This window comes from Puma concolor, chromosome C1 (assembly GCF_028749965.1).
Source record: "Puma concolor isolate L17-30 chromosome C1, mPumCon1.1.hap2, whole genome shotgun sequence".
Classification (NCBI taxonomy): domain Eukaryota; kingdom Metazoa; phylum Chordata; class Mammalia; order Carnivora; family Felidae; genus Puma; species Puma concolor.
The window spans coordinates 5,958,505-5,981,197 of record NC_141674.1 but is presented as its reverse complement, the minus strand read 5'-3'; the positions used below and the strand labels follow the sequence as shown (position 1 = coordinate 5,981,197).

The 22,693-nt window shown below is 42.0% G+C and overlaps 1 protein-coding gene across 5 annotated transcripts in view; it reads left to right on the top strand.

The window, feature by feature from the left end:
- RERE (arginine-glutamic acid dipeptide repeats) overlaps nt 1–22,693 on the top strand; it is a 423,431-nt gene that overhangs the window by 248,236 nt on the left and 152,502 nt on the right. For all 5 annotated transcript variants that reach the window (XM_086715575.1, XM_086715574.1, XM_086715568.1 and 2 more), the window contains 3 exons: nt 5,646–5,751; nt 7,117–7,213; nt 20,203–20,307. In XM_086715575.1, the coding sequence (XP_086571701.1) occupies nt 5,646–5,751; nt 7,117–7,213; nt 20,203–20,307 (308 nt within the window). The remainder of the gene's footprint in view (nt 1–5,645; nt 5,752–7,116; nt 7,214–20,202; nt 20,308–22,693) is intronic.

Here is a 22,693-nt window from a genome sequence, read left to right as displayed (position 1 = left end):
GAAATTCCCCAATTATTACCTCTAGCGAATTATTTTGACTTTGCAAAGTTGCTTATTTGATGGTATTAATCTTTATATCTTGGTTCATTGTCTTTGGCCTCTGTCACATGGCCGATCGTGGTGGAGGGACTAGCAGGGCTTGTTTGGAGGGCTTTGGGAGCCCTGGCGGTATCTGCTGGGAGCTTGTGAGGGACTGATGGGGCAGAGTTCTTTCCTGTGTAATGCAGGTGAATTTAAAATTGTTGTTGTTCCCATCTTGGGTTGGGGGCCTGCTCATATTGTATACAAGATTCCTCACACCCGTCCTGTTGGTCATTTATGAACTCCGACCACTCCCTCCACCCCCACCCCCACTCCTTTTATTTTTTTCATATTGTGTTAAAATGTTTTTTTCCAGTGATACCACGACTGGTCCTAGGAAAGACTCAGAGTGGCTGTTTAATCAATGAAAGTATTGCATTAATAACCATGAAAGATCTCTAGGAATGGAAATTTACTTCTGGGCCTTGGATCTTGCATTTATATGAGATGGTCGAATTGTGTGCTGCCCATAAAATGAACCAGTGTCCCTTCAACAGCAGCCTCCTGTTTGCCTTCCCTTCCCCCTAGACCCCCCCCCCCCCCCGCCTTTGCCAGCCGTCTCATTCTGAGTGTTTTACTTCAGTTCTGACTTTGTAGTTCATTAACCCTCAGTCCGTTGTCTGACATTCGTAGCTCTAGAAAGGCCCCTGTTCTGCTCCCAAACACCCACGAGGCTGTTGGTCTTTTTTCCAAACCCAGGTGGGGATGGGTTTTGTCCTCAGTTAAACTATTTCCTTAAATTTACATACATCCGTCCCTTCAGAGAAATCCAGGCCAGTGATGTGGAAGAATCCATAATTTAACCCAGAATCAGCTACTCTCCTCGTGTGCACAGTCCCTCCTTGAAACCTCACTGTGAGCATGTTGGGTGCGCTGCTCCTGGGTGGTATTTTTTCCTTAGGGCTGGTACTTCCTATAACCTGCAGTCAGGCAGGCAGGCAGGCAAATCTCACTCTAAAGATAAAATGGTGGGAAATAATTTACTTCCCAGTGAGCTCTTCTCTGCATTCAGAAATACACCCCAGGGTGCCTTCACAGGGGCACCAAAATCTCCCCACATCCCTCTTTACTCAGCATTCTGTGTAAAATGTGTCATTTATAACCACTTTGACCTTTGTGGAATTGTACAATTATATCACTAGTTGGTAATGAGGCCTATTTGTTAGAAATACTTGATATGCCTCTCAGATTGTTGCAAAAGTAGAGATTCTTCCCTCCTAATTTGCCACATGATTTATTTTTGTATTGCTATTACTAGCTTAATTTTGAATCTGAGAAAAACAACATATATAAGTGACCTCTTATAGCTTGACTCCTATCTTCATCTGTAAAACACTGGTAGTAACACCCAACGTTTGTTATTTTTTATTTTTTCCAAGTTTATTTTTGAGAGAGAGTGTCAGCACAGAGCCTGACGCAGGGCTCAATCTCACAAACCGTGAGATCGCGACCTGAGCGGAAGCCAAGAGTCGGATGCTTCGCCCATGGAGCTCCCTGGGAGCCCCCCGCCCAACATTTATTGAGAGCCAGTCCTGCTCCTCTTGCCCGTTTGTTTGCTCCTCACAGCCGGGTGCGGTGTACCGGTGGTGGAGTTTCCCATCGTGTCCCGTGTCCTGTGCCACAGAATTGAGGCTTGGAGAGGTCATTTGCCCAAGTAAGTTGCGAGCCCTGATTCAGACCTCGGTGATTCGGGCTAAATCAGACGATCTCTAAGTTGACTTTTGCTTTTAGTTTTCTGTGATTCTGAGCAGAAGTCTTTTTCTAGTGAACGGTGGGAAGAACGTGCAGATTTCCCATGGTTAATGTTTGAGCCGCACGCACCTGTGTGTGTGAGTGGCATTGGGAGCACTGACTGGTCGAAGGGGTGCGCTCCGTTCCCTTTTGCTGTTCCTCAGTGCTCAGTCACTTCTGGAGAAGATGGCATTTTAATTTGTAAAAACCTCTTTAGTAGGGTACTGTTAGTGGATGCCATTATGTTGATGTAGAGAAGACAGGAGGGACTCTCCCAATGCGGCTTATTTATCTACTGGTTTTGTCTGGGGACAAAACCTAGATGTAAGTGTATAAAATGGAATGCGACCCTAGAAATCATCTCATTCCCTCCCCTCACTTGTCAGATGCCAGGTGACTCGCTAAGGTTGCCCCCAGCTGACTAAGTGATTGCAGACAGGACTAGAAGGCTCGATTACTTAATTTTAGTCTAGTACCCTCTGAAACGACATACTGCTTCCCTCTGGATGTTTGATTGTTAACTTTCCGGCCTATTTAGGACGATTATGTCTATTAGAGCTACTTACATTTGTTCAGACCTTTTGTTAACTGTGAATCTACCTTTTGTTGTGTTGTATCCAGAATTAAGATTCGGAGGCCTTTTTTTTTTTTTTTTGACACAATGCTGCCACTCCCTGGTTATTAGATAGTACTGCATTATGAAATCCAGCAGGGTTTCGGCTGCCTTTGTAAGGTCTCTTATTAGGAGTCGTAAATCTAGGCACAAATATACCAGAGCAGTAAGACAGAGAGAGAGAGAGAGACAGAGAGAGACAGAGAGAGAGAGAGAGAGAGAGAGAGAGTGTGTGTGCGTGTGCGCGTGTGTGTATGTATGTGCGTGCGTGCGTGTGGCCATTAAGTGTGCCAGGGTCAGAATTTAATATAGATATTATACCTCGAAAGGTCCCCAGAATCACTGGCTTGGTGTTCTGAAAAATAGACATTGTATGATTGCCAGTTCTGGTACCTTTGAAAGCTTACTTCGGGTGCCCTTCTGGTTTTCAGACATCTCAGATGTGTTAAAGAAATGCGTAGAAGCATAGATTTCAGAACATAGTTGCTCAGACTGCCGGTAGATCTGAATTCCTTTGAGCCCCGTTAAGTAGTTCATTACTGTGAGCATTGAGGCATCCCTTAGTAGCTCAAGGACTGGAGAGCACTGTCATCTGGTGAAGGAAACCACATTCTGGTGAAGAAATAGCTCCTACGGTTCTCAGCAGAGTTCTTGAAATCTTTCTGTGAAGCTCTGGTGAGCATCAGCTACCAACAGAAACCGTTGCTCTCTTGAGCGCCTACTCAGTTCCAGCGCGTTTCCGTTCCTCTCATTCTTTCGATAGTCCGTTGGGTAGGTTTCAGTGTTCCCGTTTTGCAGAAAAGGGGAGACTCAGAATATGATTAACACGCCCAGAGTCATATAGCTAGGAACTGGTGGAGATGCAGTTTGAACCCAATGGTGACAGGTTCGTATTTACTGTGTTCGTATTTACATTCCATGTTCCCCACCTGGTAGTGCTTAAACCGGGGTTGTTTTGGTCATCGTTCCAGTTTAACTTTCCATAAAAAGGACACTCTTAGACCATTGGTTTTCCACTGGGGGGTAATATTGTCCCCTCAGGGGACATTTGGCAACGTGTGGAGACATTTTTTTGCTCATTACGATGAGGGGGAGGGGGTGCCACTGGCATTTAGTGTTTGGAGGCCAGGGGCGCCGCTCAGTATCCGGCAGTGTGCAGGACAGGCACCCATGCCAGACTTCCCTGGACCAAATGTCAGGAATGCTGAGGGTGAGAACCCCTGCATTAGGCAGTGCATTACCCCGAGTTTATCCTTGAGTAGCTGCAGACAGGCTCCACCCCTCCCCTGCTTCGTCTCTTTCTGTGAAGATGCCCTCATCCTGGCCCTGCTGTTTATGGCTGGGCCCCGGGAGGAAACTGGTCTCCTGGCTGCTCTCTCGTGACCTGGTGTGTTGTCCCTCACTGCCTGTGTGCTTGGTCAGCAAGGCAGATAGAGGACCTCGCTTGTCCAGAGAGAAACCCACTTAAAGGCCACGTTGAAGTCAGAATCCGAGTTCCCTCAGGACCATGCAGGAGGTTCTCCTGTGCTGCGTGCATGTGGGCCGTGGGGGTGCATCCTGTACTTGTTCTGTCTTGTCTCTGGCTTGGTGTCTTCCCCAGATCTCCTCCTTTGCCTGGAAAGAATCCATTGAGGTCTTTCCCACTGTTCCCCCAGGTCAGATGTTACCTCCTCCACAATCCTCCGCAGGGAGTAATTGCTCTTGAGGATAAACTCGTGTATGTAACATTTACTCTTTTTATGCAACATACTGATTCGTCCTCATTTTCCCACCTTTCGTATAAACAGTATAGAATGTAAAAGTGAAAAATGGATAAAAACTGAAAAGTACCCATTATGTAGGGTTATTCTTTCTATACAGTCTCTTTTTTTCAAATCAGTAGTGATGCCCTATTTTTGTAGGCCTATTTGACACAGTTAATTATACAGTACGGATCTTGGTGTTTATGATACTTACTTTGGAATAGTGCTTCTTCGCATTCAAGTTCATCAAGACTTTGACAGTGCTTTTCTTTCTGGTCATTTAAATAGCTTTAGTATTTTTCAGTAAAGGTTTTTTGTTGTTTTTGTTGTTGTTTTGCCTTTCTGGCCATTTAGTGAAGACTATATACATACCTCTTATTTAAGCAGAAAGCAGCTTGCTTCATTAAAGAGGCTCCTTTGACATATTTTAGGACTTAGTCATCTCCTTCATAAACATGAAGCATGTCTCAAATTTTAGCTCTCTTTCATTTCTGACTCACCTGCTGACTTGTGATGGGAAGGTAGACGTTGCTAAGGGGAATGATACAGCAGCATTTATCTTGGGGAGGTCTCTTAAGCCCCCACCTGGGTTAGGAATTACTTTATGAGGCCATGGGAAGCCTTGGTGCACTGCCATGTTCAGAGGTCTCACGACCAAGGTGTACCAAGACAGTCTCCCTCAGGCCGTGGCCCCATAGCCTTCAAATAGAAGGGCAGTGTTTCATCCTTTATGCTTTGAATGGAAGCATAACCAGGAACAAAGTTGACTTCTGGGCTAACATGTTTCAGTGTCCCACGAACATTTAGGGGCCCCTGATCATCATAGAACTCATTATTATTCACAAATATTTATGTCCAAGTTCTGTTCTCTGGAAATTGGAAGACAATTAAGGTAGGGTCCCTGCTCCATGGACTCCTGGTACCTTCACCACCACCCATAGTTTGCTGTATTAGTTTGCCTTGTATCAATAACGTGGATGGGGATGTAATTAGTCTGGGTGATTGGCACACCTTGGAGACATGACTTTGTGCCAGGCCTTGCACGGTAAGGTTTTTCTAACTTACTGCCTTTAAAGGCCTTGACACTGTGCTAATGCAGTTTATAAATACTTACCAAAATGTTGAAGAATTAAGATAGAAGAAAGATGTATTCGTGTAGTTTTGTATAGTTAATGCTAAATAAAACTATACTATTCATTGAATTAATCAAGCTGGGGGGAGATTTATAGGTTCAAGTTTGGTCTCCTTTGGTTTCCTGGATTAAGGTTTTGAGCAGTAGGGTCAGAGGGATGCTAAGGCTGGGATTAAAAATAAGTTTGACCTTATCATTGACTTCTGTATTTTTGTGGCCCTGTGGTAATTGTGAGTCTCCCTCTCTGCCTCTCCACCTGTTTACAGGGGCTTTTGATCATGGGTATGGTATACAGCTGTGGGCACCCGAAATCCTGTTCCTAATGCTGTTAGATTTTCCTTTTCAGAGTAAGAGGGACCATCTACTCATGAACGTCAAATGGTACTACCGTCAGTCTGAAGTTCCAGATTCTGTGTACCAGCATTTGGTTCAGGATCGGCATAACGAAAATGGTAAATAAGTCCTTCTGGTTTGATTCTTACGTTTTCTAGCTTTGGACAAGGTTATTTCTTAAAACATTCATTAAATGGAGATAACCACTATGAAAAACTTTCTCTAAAAAAGCTTTTCATAACTGAGAGCATTACCGGAATGTTTATTTATTTATTTAGTTAGTTTTGCTGAGTTCGTTCATTATTTTTGCCTTAAAAAAACCCCCAAACAACCAGAGAGATGTGCCAATAACATCTTCCCCTTAAACTTGGACTAGAGATAGCTCTTCTTTGGAAATAACAGTAATTCCATTTCTAAAATTCCTTTTTCTCCCCTAATGATGAGCTAATAATACCGAAAACATCATGATTCCGTTTTATTTCTTTTCTCCTTTTCAATAATCTCTATGATTGAACTTCTCTGCATCCAGGGCTGTGAACTTCAGTTTTGAAAGCATAGCTTTCCTGAAGGGTTTGCAATTTAGTTTGCGTCTTAACTTTCAGAATAATCAGGAAGGTAGTTCAGAGATTCTTAGTTTTTCTTGCTCTGGCATTGTAGTTTCTACCCAGTAACTTTGTTGACATGTGAGATGTGCACATAAAATGTGTATTGCGTTTGTTCAGATGTGTATAAACATGCATTTTTACTGATCTTTCAAGTGTTGGGCCTCACGCTTAACTGATCCACATTTGTCACCCTTACTCATATGAGTTAGAATTTGTCACTCCCCACTTTCAGATGAGGAAATCGAGGCACATGAGATGCTCGAGGAGTTGCCAAGGCGACATGTCTTCTCAGCGGGCCTGGCCAGGCTGGGATCCAGCTGCCTCTACTCTTCCTTCCCACTCGTCCGCACTGCTTCTGAGTCAACAAAGCATAGCCAGACAGTTTTGAGGAATGATGCTCTTTCGTAACTCATTAGGCTTTTCTTCTTTGAAAACTATAAGCATTTCTGTTAAGGCAGTTAAATTATGGTTCCTGGTTAAAAATAGTAACTTGGTTATTTTTTTCTACAGAAACAGTGCAATTTCACTCCATCCTGGAATATTTAGCAATAAGAAATTAAACAGGATCGTTAATTATGTCAGTAATTTACACGTTTGCTAAAATGTGATCATTGTTTCTTCTGTTTTTTTCTTTGTTTTTTCATTAATTGCTCAATGCATTTCAGCAAACTGTGGGGATTTAATAAGGGTGTAAAACACATCCAGCAAGATACTTGTTTCCTGTTATGCCTGCCATACATTATTCCTCCTGACCAGACCTGGTTATTTATTGTACTTTCTTTAGTGGGAGGTGAACCTGAAAGAAAAATCTAGCAAAAATTTTCCTAAATGTTTTGGGAGGCTCAATTTTAATATCCTCTCAATTAATTTTTTTGACAGACTCTGGAAGAGAACTTGTCATTACAGACCCGGTCATCAAGAACCGAGAGCTCTTCATTTCTGACTACGTCGACACGTATCATGCTGCTGCCCTCAGGTGAGCGCCAGAGACATGGTCTTTGCTGTGAAGGAGCGGCCGTCGAGCATGGCGGGTCGAGCAGCCTAAGCCATCCGGGTCTCTTTTGATAATCATGATGTTTATCAGACTACTCTTGTGTCTCAGTACAAGTTAGTACACCACCACTCACTCCAGTGTTAACTTTGTGGGTGATCGGGATTTCAGAGGTTACCTGTACCTTCACTAATCTGTGTGGGAGAAAAGAAACCAATATAAGAAAAAAACTTTTTACGCCCTCTCTGTAGTTTTGTATCTTTGTGTCCTTGCTAGTATGCTGGTATTGAAAATTAGTATCCTGGCACTGGTTGCTGAAGTTCTTAGGGTGACGTGTTACGATGGTCTGCAGATTATTTTCTCAAGAATCAGTTACTTCCACTAGAAAAGGTGGAGAGATGGGTGAAACAAATATGGCAGCATGGCTTGAGAGTCTAAGCAAGGTTTATAGGAAGTTTTAGCAACCTGTTTATTCTTTGAATTTTTTGTATGTATGAAAAATTTCCTACCAGAAAGCTTGGCGTTAGGGAGAATATATTGAAGATTTTATTCTGAGGAAGGAGGTAACATTGCAGATAGTCTTAGGTAATTATGCCAAAGAGTGACCATAAGCCCCTACTTTGCACTTTCTGGCGTTTTCTGTCCCTTTCAGGAAAAGGTGATATATGCGTGCGTACACACACACACACACACACACACACACATCTTCATCCTGGTATATTTCGCATGTATGTGGAAGACTGTGGGCTTCTTAAGTAGTAGAGGAAGTAAGACAAGTAATAGTTTTGTAATTCTTTCCCAACCAGAAAGAATAAAGTGGTGAAAGACTACTTTCTTTGTTAAAAATAGAAAAAAAAAGTCATAGGGATTTACTTGCTTTTAACTGAGCTATAATGAGATCCAATAATTTCTCCATTATGTTGCTCAAATGGCGTTCAGTGAAACCATCTGGAGTCTCCTGTGCAAAGCTATATAGCTAAAGCCAGTTATTTCAAGGCGAATTAGTAGCAACTTTTAGGGCAGGTTTGGGTCATTGTTTTGGGCCAGAATATCTTTCCTATGATCTCCTTTGCAGCTACTCAGCTCAGCCATTGTAGGGCAAAAGTCATAGGCAACAAGTAAATAAATGAGGTGCTGTGCACCAGTAACTATGGACGCTGACATTTGAATTTCATTTAATTTCCACGTCAGGAGATATTATTCTTCTTTTGATTTCTTTTTTAGCCATTTAAAAATGTAAAAGCTATTGTTTGTTCTGCAACTGTATAAAAAACGGGCATTGGGCCAGATTGGCCAATCCCTGCTCTAGGGGAAGGAGCGAATATGGTTAGATTTGGCTTTTTACAAGACTTTAGATACATTTAGAGAATTTCCCTGGTGTTTTATCAACGTCTTCCAAAGTTCCCAGAAGCCTTTTGTGTCTTTGTGGCAGTGACTTTGCAGTCTTAAACTCGAACACTGAATGAAGCAAGTTAATGGAAGTTTGGATAGATGGATGGAACCATTAAATTGTTAGTGAAGACAAGTGGCTTGATCTTGAAATACTTTCTTATCTTGATATATATGCTTCTCCCCTCCTATTTTCATCTTGTGTCATTGGTTGAGGTAAATGATTTTAAAAAACGTAGAGTTAAAGTTAAATAAAGATGTGACAGGGCGACTGGGTGGCTCAGTCAGTTGAGTGTCTGACTCCGGGTCAGGTCATGATTTCCCGGCTTGTGAGTTTGAGCCCCACCCTGGGTTCTGTGCTGACAGCTTGGAGCCTGGAGCCTGGAGCCTGGACATGCTTAAGATTCTGTGTCTCCCTCTCTCTCTGCCCCCTCCCCTGCTCACGCTCTTTCTCTCTCAAAAATAAACAAACATTAATAAATAAATATGTGAGACACATAACAGTGGTTATTCAATGTGTTTTGATAGATTTACTTGAAATGAACATATTTGAATATTAGCGGCTATTCAGATTTGTGGAATCATTTTATACTGTTTTACCCTTTTTAGAAGAACCAGTTGTCACACGTAATTCCACCTGGACCTAGTAAACCTACTTTTACTGGGTTTCCAGTCATATACTTTCTGGAGATATGTAATTGTGTAGTCACTGCCCCTTCCCTGGCCACCAAAGGGCTGGAATGCTACTGGTAATTCCTTATCTTCTTTTCACTGTGTATGTGACCAGAACCCTTATGGACTAGTCTTTTCTTCCTGTGGTATTTTCTTTGAAGTGGTCATTAAGTGGTTCCATTCTAGCTGTCGTCTCAAATTTGATTTTGTTAGCTTCAAATAGAACCTCTGTGTATAACCTGACAATTGGATTTTTTTCCCCAAAGATTGCGGATCGTAGTGGTCACACAGTTATTGAATGATCTGGCCTAGTAGGTGCTTAGTAAATACTTGTGGCTGGCTTGATGTTTGTCTGCATCTGTATTGCAGACAAACTACATTTGTCTGACATTTGAGCTCATCTGTATGGTTCTTACTGTTACTACTTAGTAATCTGGCCAGGCTCTCAGCAACAGAGCGCTTCCTGTAAGATCTTCTCCCATAAAAGCAGATTTCTCCCCCAGGAATCTTTATTGTTCTCTTTCATTTTAACAAAACTAGATTAATTTTAAAATACAGTGTGGGCTGGGGAGATTAACCTTTAGTTTTTTCTTCCACTTATTTCCTGCCCATTTATCCACAGGAAGAATTTTTCTTCCTCTATAGATATAAAGCAGTTCTGCCAAAAATAAATTCAGCTTTGGGGGGCCTGCGTGGCTTAGTCGGTTAAGCATCTGACTTTGCTCAGGTCATGATCTCACCACTTGTGAGTTTGAGCCCTGCATCAGGCTCTATGCTAACAGTTCAGAGCCTGGAGCCTGCTTTGGATTCTGTGTGTCCTTCTCTCTCTGTCCTTCCTCTGCTCACACTCTGTCTCTCTTTCTCTCAAAAATAAATAAACATTTGGAAAAATAAAAAATAAATTCAGTTTTGAAAGAGACAAAATAGTCCGTAGGCACGTGAAAAAGGGTCAGATGAATGTAGTGGCAAACATGGAAGAGAAAAAAAAGAAAGAAAAAGACTGATAGCGTTAGTGCTTAGCACCCTTCTTGTCAAAGATCATAGTGCTCAGCTCGGTGGGTTCCTGGGACCCGTAATTCTGAGGCGGCTCCTGCCATGGCATTCCCTAAGGAGGAGAGTGCTGCAGTGCTTTCTCTCTTTCAAGCTGGTGTGAGGGTCAGGTGATAAAGGGGGAGGGAGCGCTTTGTCCTCTAGCCCTCAAGAATCAGAAGGGAGACAGAATGCCTCTGCAGCCTGTTTTCTGTAAGCTGAGTATTTCCTTCCCCAAACGAAATTCACTCCCAGAGGGACTGTGGGACCATTCGTTACGGAGACCTGTGTTGAGGTCCAGCACTGCTGCTTGGCTGCTGTGTTTTAAGTCTTGCCTTGGCTGTCCCTCATCCCTGCCTTTCAAGCTAAGTTTATCCGGCTGTTTGTTTTCTTTTCATTACATTTATCAGTAGCCATATGGTGCAGTTAGTATCTTGAGAGAAGTAGTTTTGAGTTCTCCCCAGTAGCTAAGTATTTTGGGCCCATGCTGGTATAATAGAAAAAACACCAGACTACAACGAGAAGGCTGCAGTTTGAATCCTGGCTCTGCCACATAGTTTTTTCACCGAGGTCAAGTTTGTTAAACTTTTGAGGCATCCTTTTGACAAGCTTACGCAAGGCCACGTGATTAAGTGACAGCACCCTGAAGCAAACACACATATTTTGGTCCTACATCCAGTCAGATAATGGATGTGAAAGGGTCTCTCAGAGTGCCTCACACTCAGTAGCATGGGGAGTGCTTACACGGTCATTGAATCTGAATTGGGTTCTTTTTTTTTTTTTTTTTTTTTTTTTTTTTTAATGCTTATTTATTTGAGAGAGAGAGGGAGGGAGAGAGAAACCGAAGGAGGCTCCAGGCTCTGAGCTATCAGCACAGAGCCCGACACGGGGCTCGAACTCACAAGCCATGAGATCATGACCTGAGCTGAAGTTGGATGCTTGAGCGACTGAGCTACCCAGGTGCCCCTGAATTGGGTTCTTAAAGCAAAAAAGGAAGAAAAGAAAAAATGCAATTAAACGTAGTTCTGTACCAAGTTATTGATGGTACGATTATTCAGCATCCATTTATTTTACTTTTCTGTGGCCTCTTGGCTGGATTGATTGGCTATTCCGATTACTTCGGGTACGGGAGGGAGAGTTGAGCTCCAGGAGCCACCTTTAGACGCTCCGAGAATGAGCAGATAAACCTGCTCTGAGAACAAGCAGATAAATTTTATGACGCTAAATAAAAATTATAGCTTGCAGTTTGTTTGCTATGTTACTTCTTTTTCACCCTAAGGATCATGTTTTATTGATGATCAAAGAAAGGATCTAGAGAGATTGCTTTGTGATTGGATTGTGAGCATGTGACCTGGGCAGCATTTTCAGGTTTACTGTGTACCTGTAACTGTGAATTCCCAAATATCGTAAATGTCTCAACGACTGAAGGGCTGTTTCCCAACTTCCTGATTATCTGCCTCTTACTTCAAGGAATCGCTTGGGGAAAAACATGTCCTCAGGTAGGGCAGGTGCCAAGCTGTCATCTTGGCTAGGAATTTGTCTTCTAGGAATATGTTTTAGAGTGAGTTTTCTGGAGCCTTTCCCAGCCAGAAAACCCTAGCCTCGCTCTGCAGGGCTTCTAATCTTCCCCTTTTCATCCTGAATTAATTGATCTCTTCACTTTGTTCTGGGCAGCTAGGGTTGTACATGCAGTGATTGATGCAGACTGAGTGCATCTCCACGCAGTTCCCCAGCCATTTTTGGCACTGACACAACTCCTTTAGCTCCTGTGGGTCCCCTGATGAGTGTCCGGACGCCTCAGAGCATTTAGTTTTACAGTTCCAGGGTTCATTTCCTGGCTTTGATCAACTGTTGTTTTAATATGTAAAATAACTTCGACCTACAGCATTTTTATTGTTTTGTCCATATGTGCTTAAGTACTTCATTAGACACCATAGCTGGATGGTCCTTTCCTTCCTTCCTCCCTCCCTCCCACCCTCCCTCCCTCCCTCCCTCCCTTCCTTCCTTCCTTCCTTCCTTCCTTCCTTCCTTCCTTCCTTCCTTCCTTCCTTCCTTCCGGCGCTGCTAGCTGGGCAAGGGCTCTGAGGTGCTGGGAACACCCAGCTGAACAATATACTCTGTGCCCTTGGATACTCCTCAATCTTTTAAAAATTCTTTATCTGGAGCTGCTTTTAGATGCACAGAAAAGTTGTGAGTACCGCGTTTCCATCCCTCCCTCCCCCAGTCTTCCTCAGTGTTAACATCTGACAGAACCCCTGTGTGGTTATCAGATCCAGGAAATTAGGAAATTAGCATTAGTACAATACAGTTGAACTGAAGACCCTGTTTGAATTTCACTAATGTCTTAATTCAAACTTCTGTAACAAAATAGCACAGACTGGGTGGCTTAGAAGCAACAGAAATTTATTTCTGACAGCTCCAGAGGCTGTTGGTCTGAGATCAGAGTGCCAGCCTGTTCTGCTGAGATCCTTCTGGTTTGCACACTGCCGACTTCTTGTATCCGTCACATGGCCCAGAGCAGAGAGGGAAGGCAGGTTTCCTGTCTGACAGCACAGGGTTTATTTTATTGTATCTCTTTTTGTACCTTCTTTCTTCAAAAGCGAAAAACTCTGCTCTCATTGTCGAAATATATTTACTTATTTTTATTCACTTCAGGAATACACATAGTTTTAGAATTTGTAACCCATGTCCCTGTGAGAAACAGATTTACTGACTAAATTTTTGTCTTTAGCCATGTAATCTATAGGCAAGACCCTGTCTTCCAAAGTTGTTTAGGTCAGTTCTGCTCTTGGTTACCTCTGTAAGTGGCCGTGATCTCTCTTTGTACTACGGTTAAGTTCACTGTTAGACTTTGCGCTCCACTTTTGGTCCCTCCTGGTCGGTAGGGACTCTTGTTAATTTTTGGATGTGTGAGGGCATGCGGACTATGGCTGTGGTTCTGACGGTCATGGCTGCAGACAGATATGTGGTTTTCAATTCTCTTACATGCTCCCATCCCCATTTCTTTCCTTCCCGCCTGCTGTCTGTAACTGCTCGCTTTACTTCTTAGTTTTTCCTTCCTGCGCTTTTTCATTTCAAATGAGCAAATACATAGCTGTTTTGTTATAGCCTCTTCTGTCTTGTATGAAGAGTAGCATGCCATAGCTACTCTTCTGCGTTTGCTGTTTTTACTTAACGTTATGCCTTAGAAACCGCTCCGTATCCGCTGATGGAGGTCTCCGTCATTCCCTCTCGCATGGAGCTCTGCTGTGTGGGCTTTGAAGGTGTTTCTGGGATGTTCCAGTCATAAATGACGCTGCAGCCGGTGTCCTTGTGCATGTGTATTTCCTCATTGTCAGATGTGAATCTTCGGGGCGGATTCATCGAAGAGAGATTTCTGGGTTCAAAGGCTTATGTGTAGGTGGTTTTCCTCCAGAAAGCAAATACCACTTTGCATGCCCTCTGTGTCCCCAGCAGCATGTGCTGTCCTATTTCGTTTTAGTTGTGCCAGTCTGATAGGTGAGAAATAGGGTCTCGGTATTGTTTTACTTTATTTTGCTAACAGTGAATGAGTGTGAGCATTTTTTCATATATTTAAAGGATATTTGTGTGTGTGTGTGTGTGTGTGTGTGTGAGAGAGAGAGAGAGAGAGAGAGAGAGAGAGTTATCTGTTCATGTCATTTCCTTTGGGTTTTGTTTTGTTTTATTTTGTTTGTTTGTGTGTTTGCTGTTTGGTCTCTTGTCTCTAAAAGCTCTTTAGCGTTTTCTGTTGTGTGTGTCGCAAATGTTTTCTCCCACTTGCTGGTTTTCTTTTATGGTTTTAAAAAAATTCTGCAAAACTTACTGTTATCCAGTCAGAGTTGTCAGTGTTTTTCATTCATTCCCTGAGGACGGAGTCGTGGCTAGAAGCCTCTCCCTGTACCTGACCTACTGAGGCCTTGTGCCCAGCTGTCCCGGCACCGGGTATTAACGAGCCTCTCTCACGCTCCCAGCTCTCTCAGCACGTGGACTGCCAAGTCTGTTTCTCCTCAGTGGCTCGAGATGCCACGTTTGTCGTGTCTCATTTTCCTTGTGTGTCCTAGACTCGTTAGTCCGTTGTCTTGTCTGTCTGGGTGCCGCTGCCGCGCTCTTTTAGCTGTGGAGGCGTCTTAGTATTTTTTGCTGTGCCACTGATAATTTCCGCTTTTCTCAGTTATCTGTTTTTCCTGTGCATCTTCCTAGCAACCTGTTTCAGTCCCTTAAATAGCTTGTTGATATTTGTATTAGGATAGCATTGAATTGATAGATCAATTCTGTGGAGAAATGCCATGTTGAGTTCTTACATCCGAGAACAGGGGACGTTTTTCCATTTGTTCATGTTTACTTTGGTGTCTCTCGGGAGCGTTTAAGAAGAATTTTCCGCATAGAGATGTTCCCATTCTTGTCACGTTTATTTCTGTGTATTTAATCTCATAGGCATATATAGAAACGGCTATACCCTAATAATAGAGAATATGCTTTTTTCAAAAGTGTTGATTTCTTTATTTAGAGAGCACGTGTGTGAGTAGGGGAGGGATGCGGAGAGGGGGAGAGTGAGAGAGAATGAACCCCAAGCAGGCTCTGCACCTTCGGTGCGGAGCCCAAAGTGGTGCTTGATCTCACGAACCATGAGATCATGACCTGAGCAGAGATCAAGGGTCGGATGCTTAGCCGACTGAGCCACCCAGGTGCCCCGAGAATATGCATTCTTTCTTTGTACCTTGGCATATTCTCAAAAATTGATTGTATGTTAGATCATAAAGAAAACATTCATGTGAGTAAAAGGCAGTAAAAGCAGAGTTTAAAAACAAAAACCAGAAAGGGCAGAATTTCACTTGGAAATATAAAACTTCTGTTTCCTCACTACAGAGAACAAACTGGTGCTCACCAGAAGGGAGGGGGCTGCAGGATGGGGGAAACAGGTGATGGGGATCAAGAGGGTGCTTGTCCTGGTGAGCACTGAGCAGTGAATACGATTGTTGAATCACTATACTCTGTTCCTGAAACTAATATAACATCGTATGTTAACTATACTGGAATTAAAATACAAAGCTTAAAGAAAATAAAACTTTAAACAACCTCTGAGCAGAAGAGGAAATAAACGCTGAAATTGCAGAAATTTTTAAAAACAACAGGAAAAATACTATGTACTAACATCTGTGGCATGCATTTAAAGCGCTGATCAAAGGAAAACTGGTGATACTAAACACATCAACTGCAATGAAAAAATGAAATTGAACGATTAAGTTCCCAGCTTAAATGATAAAAAGAGCAACAGATCAATCAAAATGCAATGACGTGGAGCTCAACGTATGTAGAAGAAACGCTTAAGACCACCGCGTGTAAGAGCGGACAGGCAGAGGGGTCCGCGTGGAGGTAATGGAAGTGGTTACACTTCGAGCAACTCTTGGGGAGACCGTGGAGTGATATTCTCAAAGCACCGTAAACGAATCAAGAGGAATCCTATAAAATGTCACATAACCTATAGGAAGGCAAGAGAAACAGAATGAAACACGGAAAAGAAACTTTGGAAAAATTCTGTACCTGTCATGAGTCAAATGGCTTACAGCTGACAAGACACTGACTCTGTCTCAAAATCTTTCTTTTCCTTTGTTTTCAGGCAAGGGTCACAATAAAAGCTGTAGGCAGACCTGCGGCCATAAGCCTTCTGTACGTGTCTGTGTCCCTCTTTCCGGGCTTCTCTGACGTTTGCGTGGCCCTGGGGATATACAGAGACTTCCCCGGTTATGAATAGTTTTGATGGAATGAATTTCTGGGCCATGTTTCCATTTGTAGTCTCTCCTTGTGTAAGGCGGCTCTCTTCTCCTTCATCCCCTTCCGATGCCCTCCTCCCACCAGCCGGAGCATTTGTCAGGCCGCGCGGTGCCCAGGGTGGAACTGTGCGGCCACCACCCCAAGGACTACCGGAACGATTATCCTACAGGAAGCCTTTGTTACTGATGAATGAGAGGCCCCGGGAATAGGGGGCTTCCCAGTCTGTAGTCATGTTTCTGTTAATAATGAAGCATCACATTAGAAGTAGGGTGTATAGGACTTTGGAGGCTCTGAATCCGATATTTTGGTAAGCTGGTAGTGATGGCGACTTCCTCTTAACAGTCTCTCCGGCTTCATTCCACAAACACTGTCAAATAACGTACCGCTTTTGAGAGAGAAAAAGAGCAAGATGAAAAGAGTGCTCTGGAGAAAAAAAATACTGAATGCTTAAAATGCTACTCTCTCTCTCTCTCTCTCTCTCTCTCTCTCTCGCACACACACTTCAAAACGTAACCTCCCCGCTTCGGCAAGAGGCAACAGGAAAAATATTTCAAAATGGAGGCCAACCAAGGTGGGCTTACCTGCTCTGTCTTCGGCTCTGCTCAGTACCGGCTGGCTCGTTAGCCGCCGAGAGCAGCAGCTGTAATCAGCCGTGGCTCCGTGCTACTGACTCTTGATGTTTTATTTTACCCTAATACTTCAAAAATGTTTATACGGTAAAGTACACATTTTAAGTTTACATCTTTATAAGTTTTGATAAATGTGTTTGACCCTTAACAAGGCAGGGAATATTCCCACCAGCGCAGAAAGTTCCCTTAAGCTACTCTCCTCTCAAAGCCTCCCACCCCGAAGCAACCACTATTCTGATTTCTCTCACCATAGATGAATCTTGCCTGTTCTAGAAATTCATTCATATAAACGGAATCATACGGTCTGAGCTTTCTGTATCCCTGGCTTCTTTTACTCAGAATTTAATGTTTGAGACTTTTTCTCATGAGGTCCTATGTACCAGTACTTCTTTCCTTTGTATTGTTGGATAGTATTTCATCTTACAAATATACAATGATTTGGGGCGCCTGGGTGGCTCAGTCGGTTGGACGGCCGACTACAGCTCAGGTCATGATCTCACGGTCTGGGTTGGAGCCCCACGTCAGGCTCTGTCCTGAGCGCTCAGAGCCTGGAGCCTGCTTCTGATTCTGTGCCTCCCTCTCTCTCTGCCCCTTCCCTGCTTGCTCTCTGTCTTTCTCTCTCTCGAAAATAATAAACAATAAAAAAAATTAAAAAAAACCACAAATATACAATGATTTGTTACCCACTTCCTTATTGATGGACATTTGGGTTGTTTCTAGGCTAGTGTGAATAAAAGCTGTTATGAACAACAACAAAAAAGTACAGAGAAGGAAACAAAAATAAAAAAGAAATTAATGAGGAATAAAACAGTAAAACTAATGAGATCCTTAAAAAATTTTAATATCTCGTTAAAAGTGACATTATGACCAACTGGGATTTATTCCAGGAATGCAAGGTAGGTTCACTATTAGAGACTCTGCTAATATCATACACCATATTATTAAATCTAAGGGGGGAACCTCCATATTTCCAAAGCAATGATTATTTCTGAAGTTAGTATCATATTTAATAGTAATACCTGAAAGACCTTTCCATTGAGATCAGGTTCAAGGCGAGGGTGCCTGTTTCCATTACTTTCCACAATGTGTGAGAGGTTCAGTATTAGTTTTAAGAAAGGATAGAAAAGAAGTAAAACTGTGTTTATTTGCAAATAACAGATAACATACCTGGAAAGCCTTAGAGAACCAATGATTAAACTGTATCAAATAATAAAGAATGCAGTTCAGTAGTGGGATATGAAATTGATATATAAAAACCAGTACCTTTCACGCAGTCACATAGAAGAGGACATACCAGTGAGTGACCTCATTCATTACAGTTACATGCTTATTTGTCAGATGATGTGCTTCTGTTCCTGCTGCTTCAGGCTTTTCCGAAACCATTTGTGCTGCTGTCCCCATGGAACATTTGGCAGTGTCTTTAGAAACTCTTAATTGTCACAGTGTGGTTTGGGGGTGCGATGGGGTAGAAGTCAGGGATACTGCTAAGTACAGGACAGTCCCTGACAACAAAGAACTATGCAGTCTAAAATGTCAATAGTGAGATTGCGAAACTCTTTCCTAAAGAAAGCATACTTGATTTCCGATGTCTGTGTTTAGAATTGCGGGTTGGCGGTGTTTTTATAGGTTCAATGAATACATCAATTAATTAAGTTGAAGGGTAGACTTGAATGTGAATAATAATGAAGAATAGTGAAAGAGGAATCACTTTCCTTTAGTTAGGGACAGTGATGGAAATAACTTATTTTGTGTAGCACTGAATAGCGTATAAAGTTTCATAGACTCCTTGTTTGATCTCCTCAATAGGGATTAGTATAATAGGTGTTCCTATCCCTGTTTAACTGATGAAGGAACTAGCCTATTTTTTCTAGGTGTCAGGGACTAAATCATGTCAGATAGATGGGTAGTTAGTTTCAGAGTGAGTGCATTGTTTGTTCATCTGTAAAAGTGATCTTTGCTGCTTTTTCTTTTCTGGAAGGTCGTTTTAGTTCTAGCTACACACTAGAGGGAAAAGTCCTGGGTATACAAAGTTGATTCCTAGTCCATATTCCTAGTGTAGCTTGTTACTTACAAATAATTGCTTCCCATGGAACTTTCCGCGGTGATGGAGATATCATATAAATGTGTTCATTATGGTAGCCACTAGCCTCATGTGATTATTTAAATTTACATTAGTTGAGATTAAATAAAATTTTAAATCCTGTTCTCTTCAGTTGGACTAGCCTAGCCACATCTCAAGTGCTCAAGAGCTGTGTATTATGTTACCGGTAGTTCTCAAAGAAATGTCAATAAATCTCAAGCACTTTTGTTAAATTGTTAAAATGGAGGTTGTTTGAGGCCCATCTTAGTGTCTGCCTATCACTGAGGTTTTGGTCACAGTCACTTAAGCTCTATTGGAAAGGAGGACATTGTTTTTCAAGTCCTTGGTGGGAAGCGAATGAATGTCATCTCCAGGTTGCTGTTCCTCGGCTAGCTTCTTTCTCTAACACTTTGGCCATTAGCTGGTGTGTATTTGTTAACGCACCAACTTACGGAGTCCTTATGAGAATGGAATACCTACCTGGTCAAGTGGTAGGAGTTCATAGCCCCGGAAGCATATGCACGTGCTGTTGATTCTCCGGTTCCATCTACTGTAATCGCAGCCCTTGGCTTCCACTTGATGTTAAAGTTCCCTTCTGTGACCACGAAGGGAGTTGCTGAAAACCCCCCTGCCTCCTTGGGAACGCTGGAAATTCTCCCAACGTGTGTGTGCGCGTGCGCGCATTTAAGGAGTTTGGTGGTATTACAGAGTTTTCAGCTACATTTTTGGTTTTAAATTGTGTTGGTAGATGAACCTGGAAACCTTAATGCTGTCTATTTGCAATATTTTTGTGGGAAAGTGTTTTTCCAACCTACGATCTTTGAATGTTATCTGAGAATTTGGGAAGTGTGTGTTTTTATGTATTAAAGCCCATCTGTATACTTAAAAAATTAAAGTCTCTCCGTTTTAATTTGCAAGTCAGTTTATTTCTTGAACATTTAAAGAGAAGAAAAATATTTGACAGCTATACATTTTGCTTATAGCAAAGTAGCAGGAAGAAAAGTCCCATTTTTACGGTTTAGAAAGGCTTTAGGTGGTTTTTTTGGTAAAGTAATTTAACTATGGTTTATTTTTCCTGTTGTGTCTAGTTTCATATCCTTTTATCATGGTCCCACCCTCAATTTACCTTTATGGTTTAGTTGATTTTACTCCATGGCTAAGATGCTGAGGTACAAGCAGTGAAATTGTGAAGTCGGTTGAAGCAGTCCTGATACACACACAAAAAATATTGGACGTTTTCTGAATTGATAAATACGGAGTCTGTAGCCATAGTCTACGTGTTTTTAGAGTAATGTGGATTTAGTTGCGTCTTCCCCTGCCTCTTTCCCTCCAATAGTGTTTTGGTTTGCAAAGCAGTTGAGGGTAATACTAATAATGTATTTTTTACATTTGTTTGTTTTCAGAGGGAAGTGTAACATCTCCCATTTTTCTGACATATTTGCTGCTAGAGAGTTTAAAGCTCGAGTGGATTCATTTTTCTACATATTAGGCTACAACCCTGAGACCAGGTAAGTGAGTCACTTGGACCCACTCAGTGAGAACTTCGCGTCTCTATGTGCGTGCGCGTGCGTGTGTTTGCACATTTGGGCATGTGCCAGTAAGATGAGAAAAAACAGCTTCAAAACCCAAAGTGAACCTCTCTGGAAGGAGTTCTAATTAACGTCATCGGTGTCTAAAGTGGCTTATTGTTTGCTCTTGATTTTATTAAGAAGAAAAGGAAAAGTGAGAAAATTTGGGTGTAGAGAGGCAAGGTAAAGATGTGTGTTTAGCTGATCTGTGTTTTGAACTTACTGTGAATTGGCAGATTATTTCCCTAATGCACATTGTGTCAAACCTTTCGTGGTACCATACTGAACACACACTAGGATGTTACGTGTGCTGGTTAGTCATTTGTTTTACTCATTTAATAAAACCCCAGGAACACTCACAGAAATATCTTTAGTAAGACAACTGGTATGAGAGGGATACATTCAGTTCTCAACCGTGTTGGTAAGATCTACGTAACAGGGAGAGTTATGACTTTTAAAATGAGAAACAATAGAATCAAAATTTAATAGAAAAAATTCCTAGTGTCTGTAATAGATTATAGTTTAACTTAGCACATGGAAGAAGTTATTTAAGAGCATATGCATTCATTTTTATCCTGTATCAATCATGCAACTACAGGAACTACAGATTTAAAAAGTACAGGAATGTTAGCAGATGATCAGGTTGTCAGTGCTTGGGACATCTGAGACATAATCTCTAGATACGCGAATTTAGAAAGAAATAAAAGCTGCTTGGCTGAAGGAAGTTAGTGGAAGAACTACTTGCAGGGTAATTACAATGTAGGTATTTTTTATTTTTAGTGAAAAACTTTTCCTAGAGGATGCTGAGAAATTATATGTAAAAATTAGAAGGTTACTGTTTAGACAGTCAGTCTAGGATTAACGAAAGGCCACGTGTTCTTTGTTGTCATTATAAGAAGCTGTGTAAAGCTCTAGTGAGGCATATGTGTTCGCGTCTGTCTCTTTGTATTTTGTAGACGAGAGCTACAGGGGTGATAGTGTACTGAATGGTCACCTTTTTTATTTACCTTTATGTTCTTTAGAAAACAGTAAATTTGAGCTTTTATTTTCTTTTTCAAAAGTATGCCCTGTTCCAGTGACAGAGAAGCTGATCCGTGATACTATTTTAAAGCATCCTGTATTTCAGAATGTTTATTTTTACATATGCATTTATTTTTTTTAATTTTTTTTTAACATTTATTTATTTTTGAGGTAGAGACAGAGTGTGAGCAGGGAAGGGGCAGAGAGAGAGGGAGACACAGAATCTGAAGCAGGCTCGAGGCTCCGTGCTGTCAGCACAGAGCCCGACGTGGCTCTCACAAACTGTAAGAACTCACAAACTGTAAGATCGTGACCTGAACTGAAGTTGGACGCCCAACCTACCGAGCCACCCAGGTGCCCCTAAATATGCATTTATTGACTGCCTGATCATTCCTTGGATTTCTGTCTAGATACAAAGGAGTCCATAATTTCAGTGATGCCACATTTATTTAACTGTTTGGTGGGTAGTTGTCATATGGCACGAGCTAGATTGTATCACTGAATTGACTAAATAGCTTTTGTGTTTTAAATGATTAGCTCTTGGGTTCGTAACAACCAAGTTTATTTTTTACTAGTTTTGGTTATATGTCTGTTTTTACTGAGTGCTTATTAAAAGTGATATTATGTAATTTAACTGTGTAAGTTAGAGACTCACACAAGTTCTGGTCTCATTTTTCATTGGGTGTTGCTGGCAGTCATTCAGAGGGATTCTTCCCATCGGTTGGGTTTTAAAATCTGGCGGAGGTATGCCCTAGACGGATGTTTCTCTCTCGTCTGAAAACCCAGTTCAAGGACGTGCCCATGGCGGTGCATTAGCAGGGTCTGCGTCCTGGGTCACTTCTTTTACCGCTTTGACTTCCTGGCTGCCATTTGTTCATTTCTGTGCTTGTGTGCTCCTTGTCCAGCTTGTGCTTGATGTGTTGTAGGTTTTTGAGGGGAGGTGGATGAATTAATTGAAGTGAAAAAATACTTGAATTTCTATTTATAAGTAAAGATGGTAGCAGATCTCACACTCCTCACGAAGGGAGTGTAAGGATTTGCCCTAGCTCCCCGGGTTCCCCCTGAATTCCACTTGATGCTTCTGAGGGGCTGGCCGTGCAGTTCCCTGCTCGCGTGGTCACAGAGGGTGTACTTGAAAAGGAGTGTAGAAAACTCTGTTTTGATGGGATTACTTTGTTGAATACGTGTATGTGACGGTGGGAGGCAGACTTTTCTATACTCTTTGGTTCATTGCCTTTAAAGTTCGGGGAGGGTGGATTTCTTGGTAATTAGCATGGAATTTTTATTATTTTGAAATTCTGTGTTT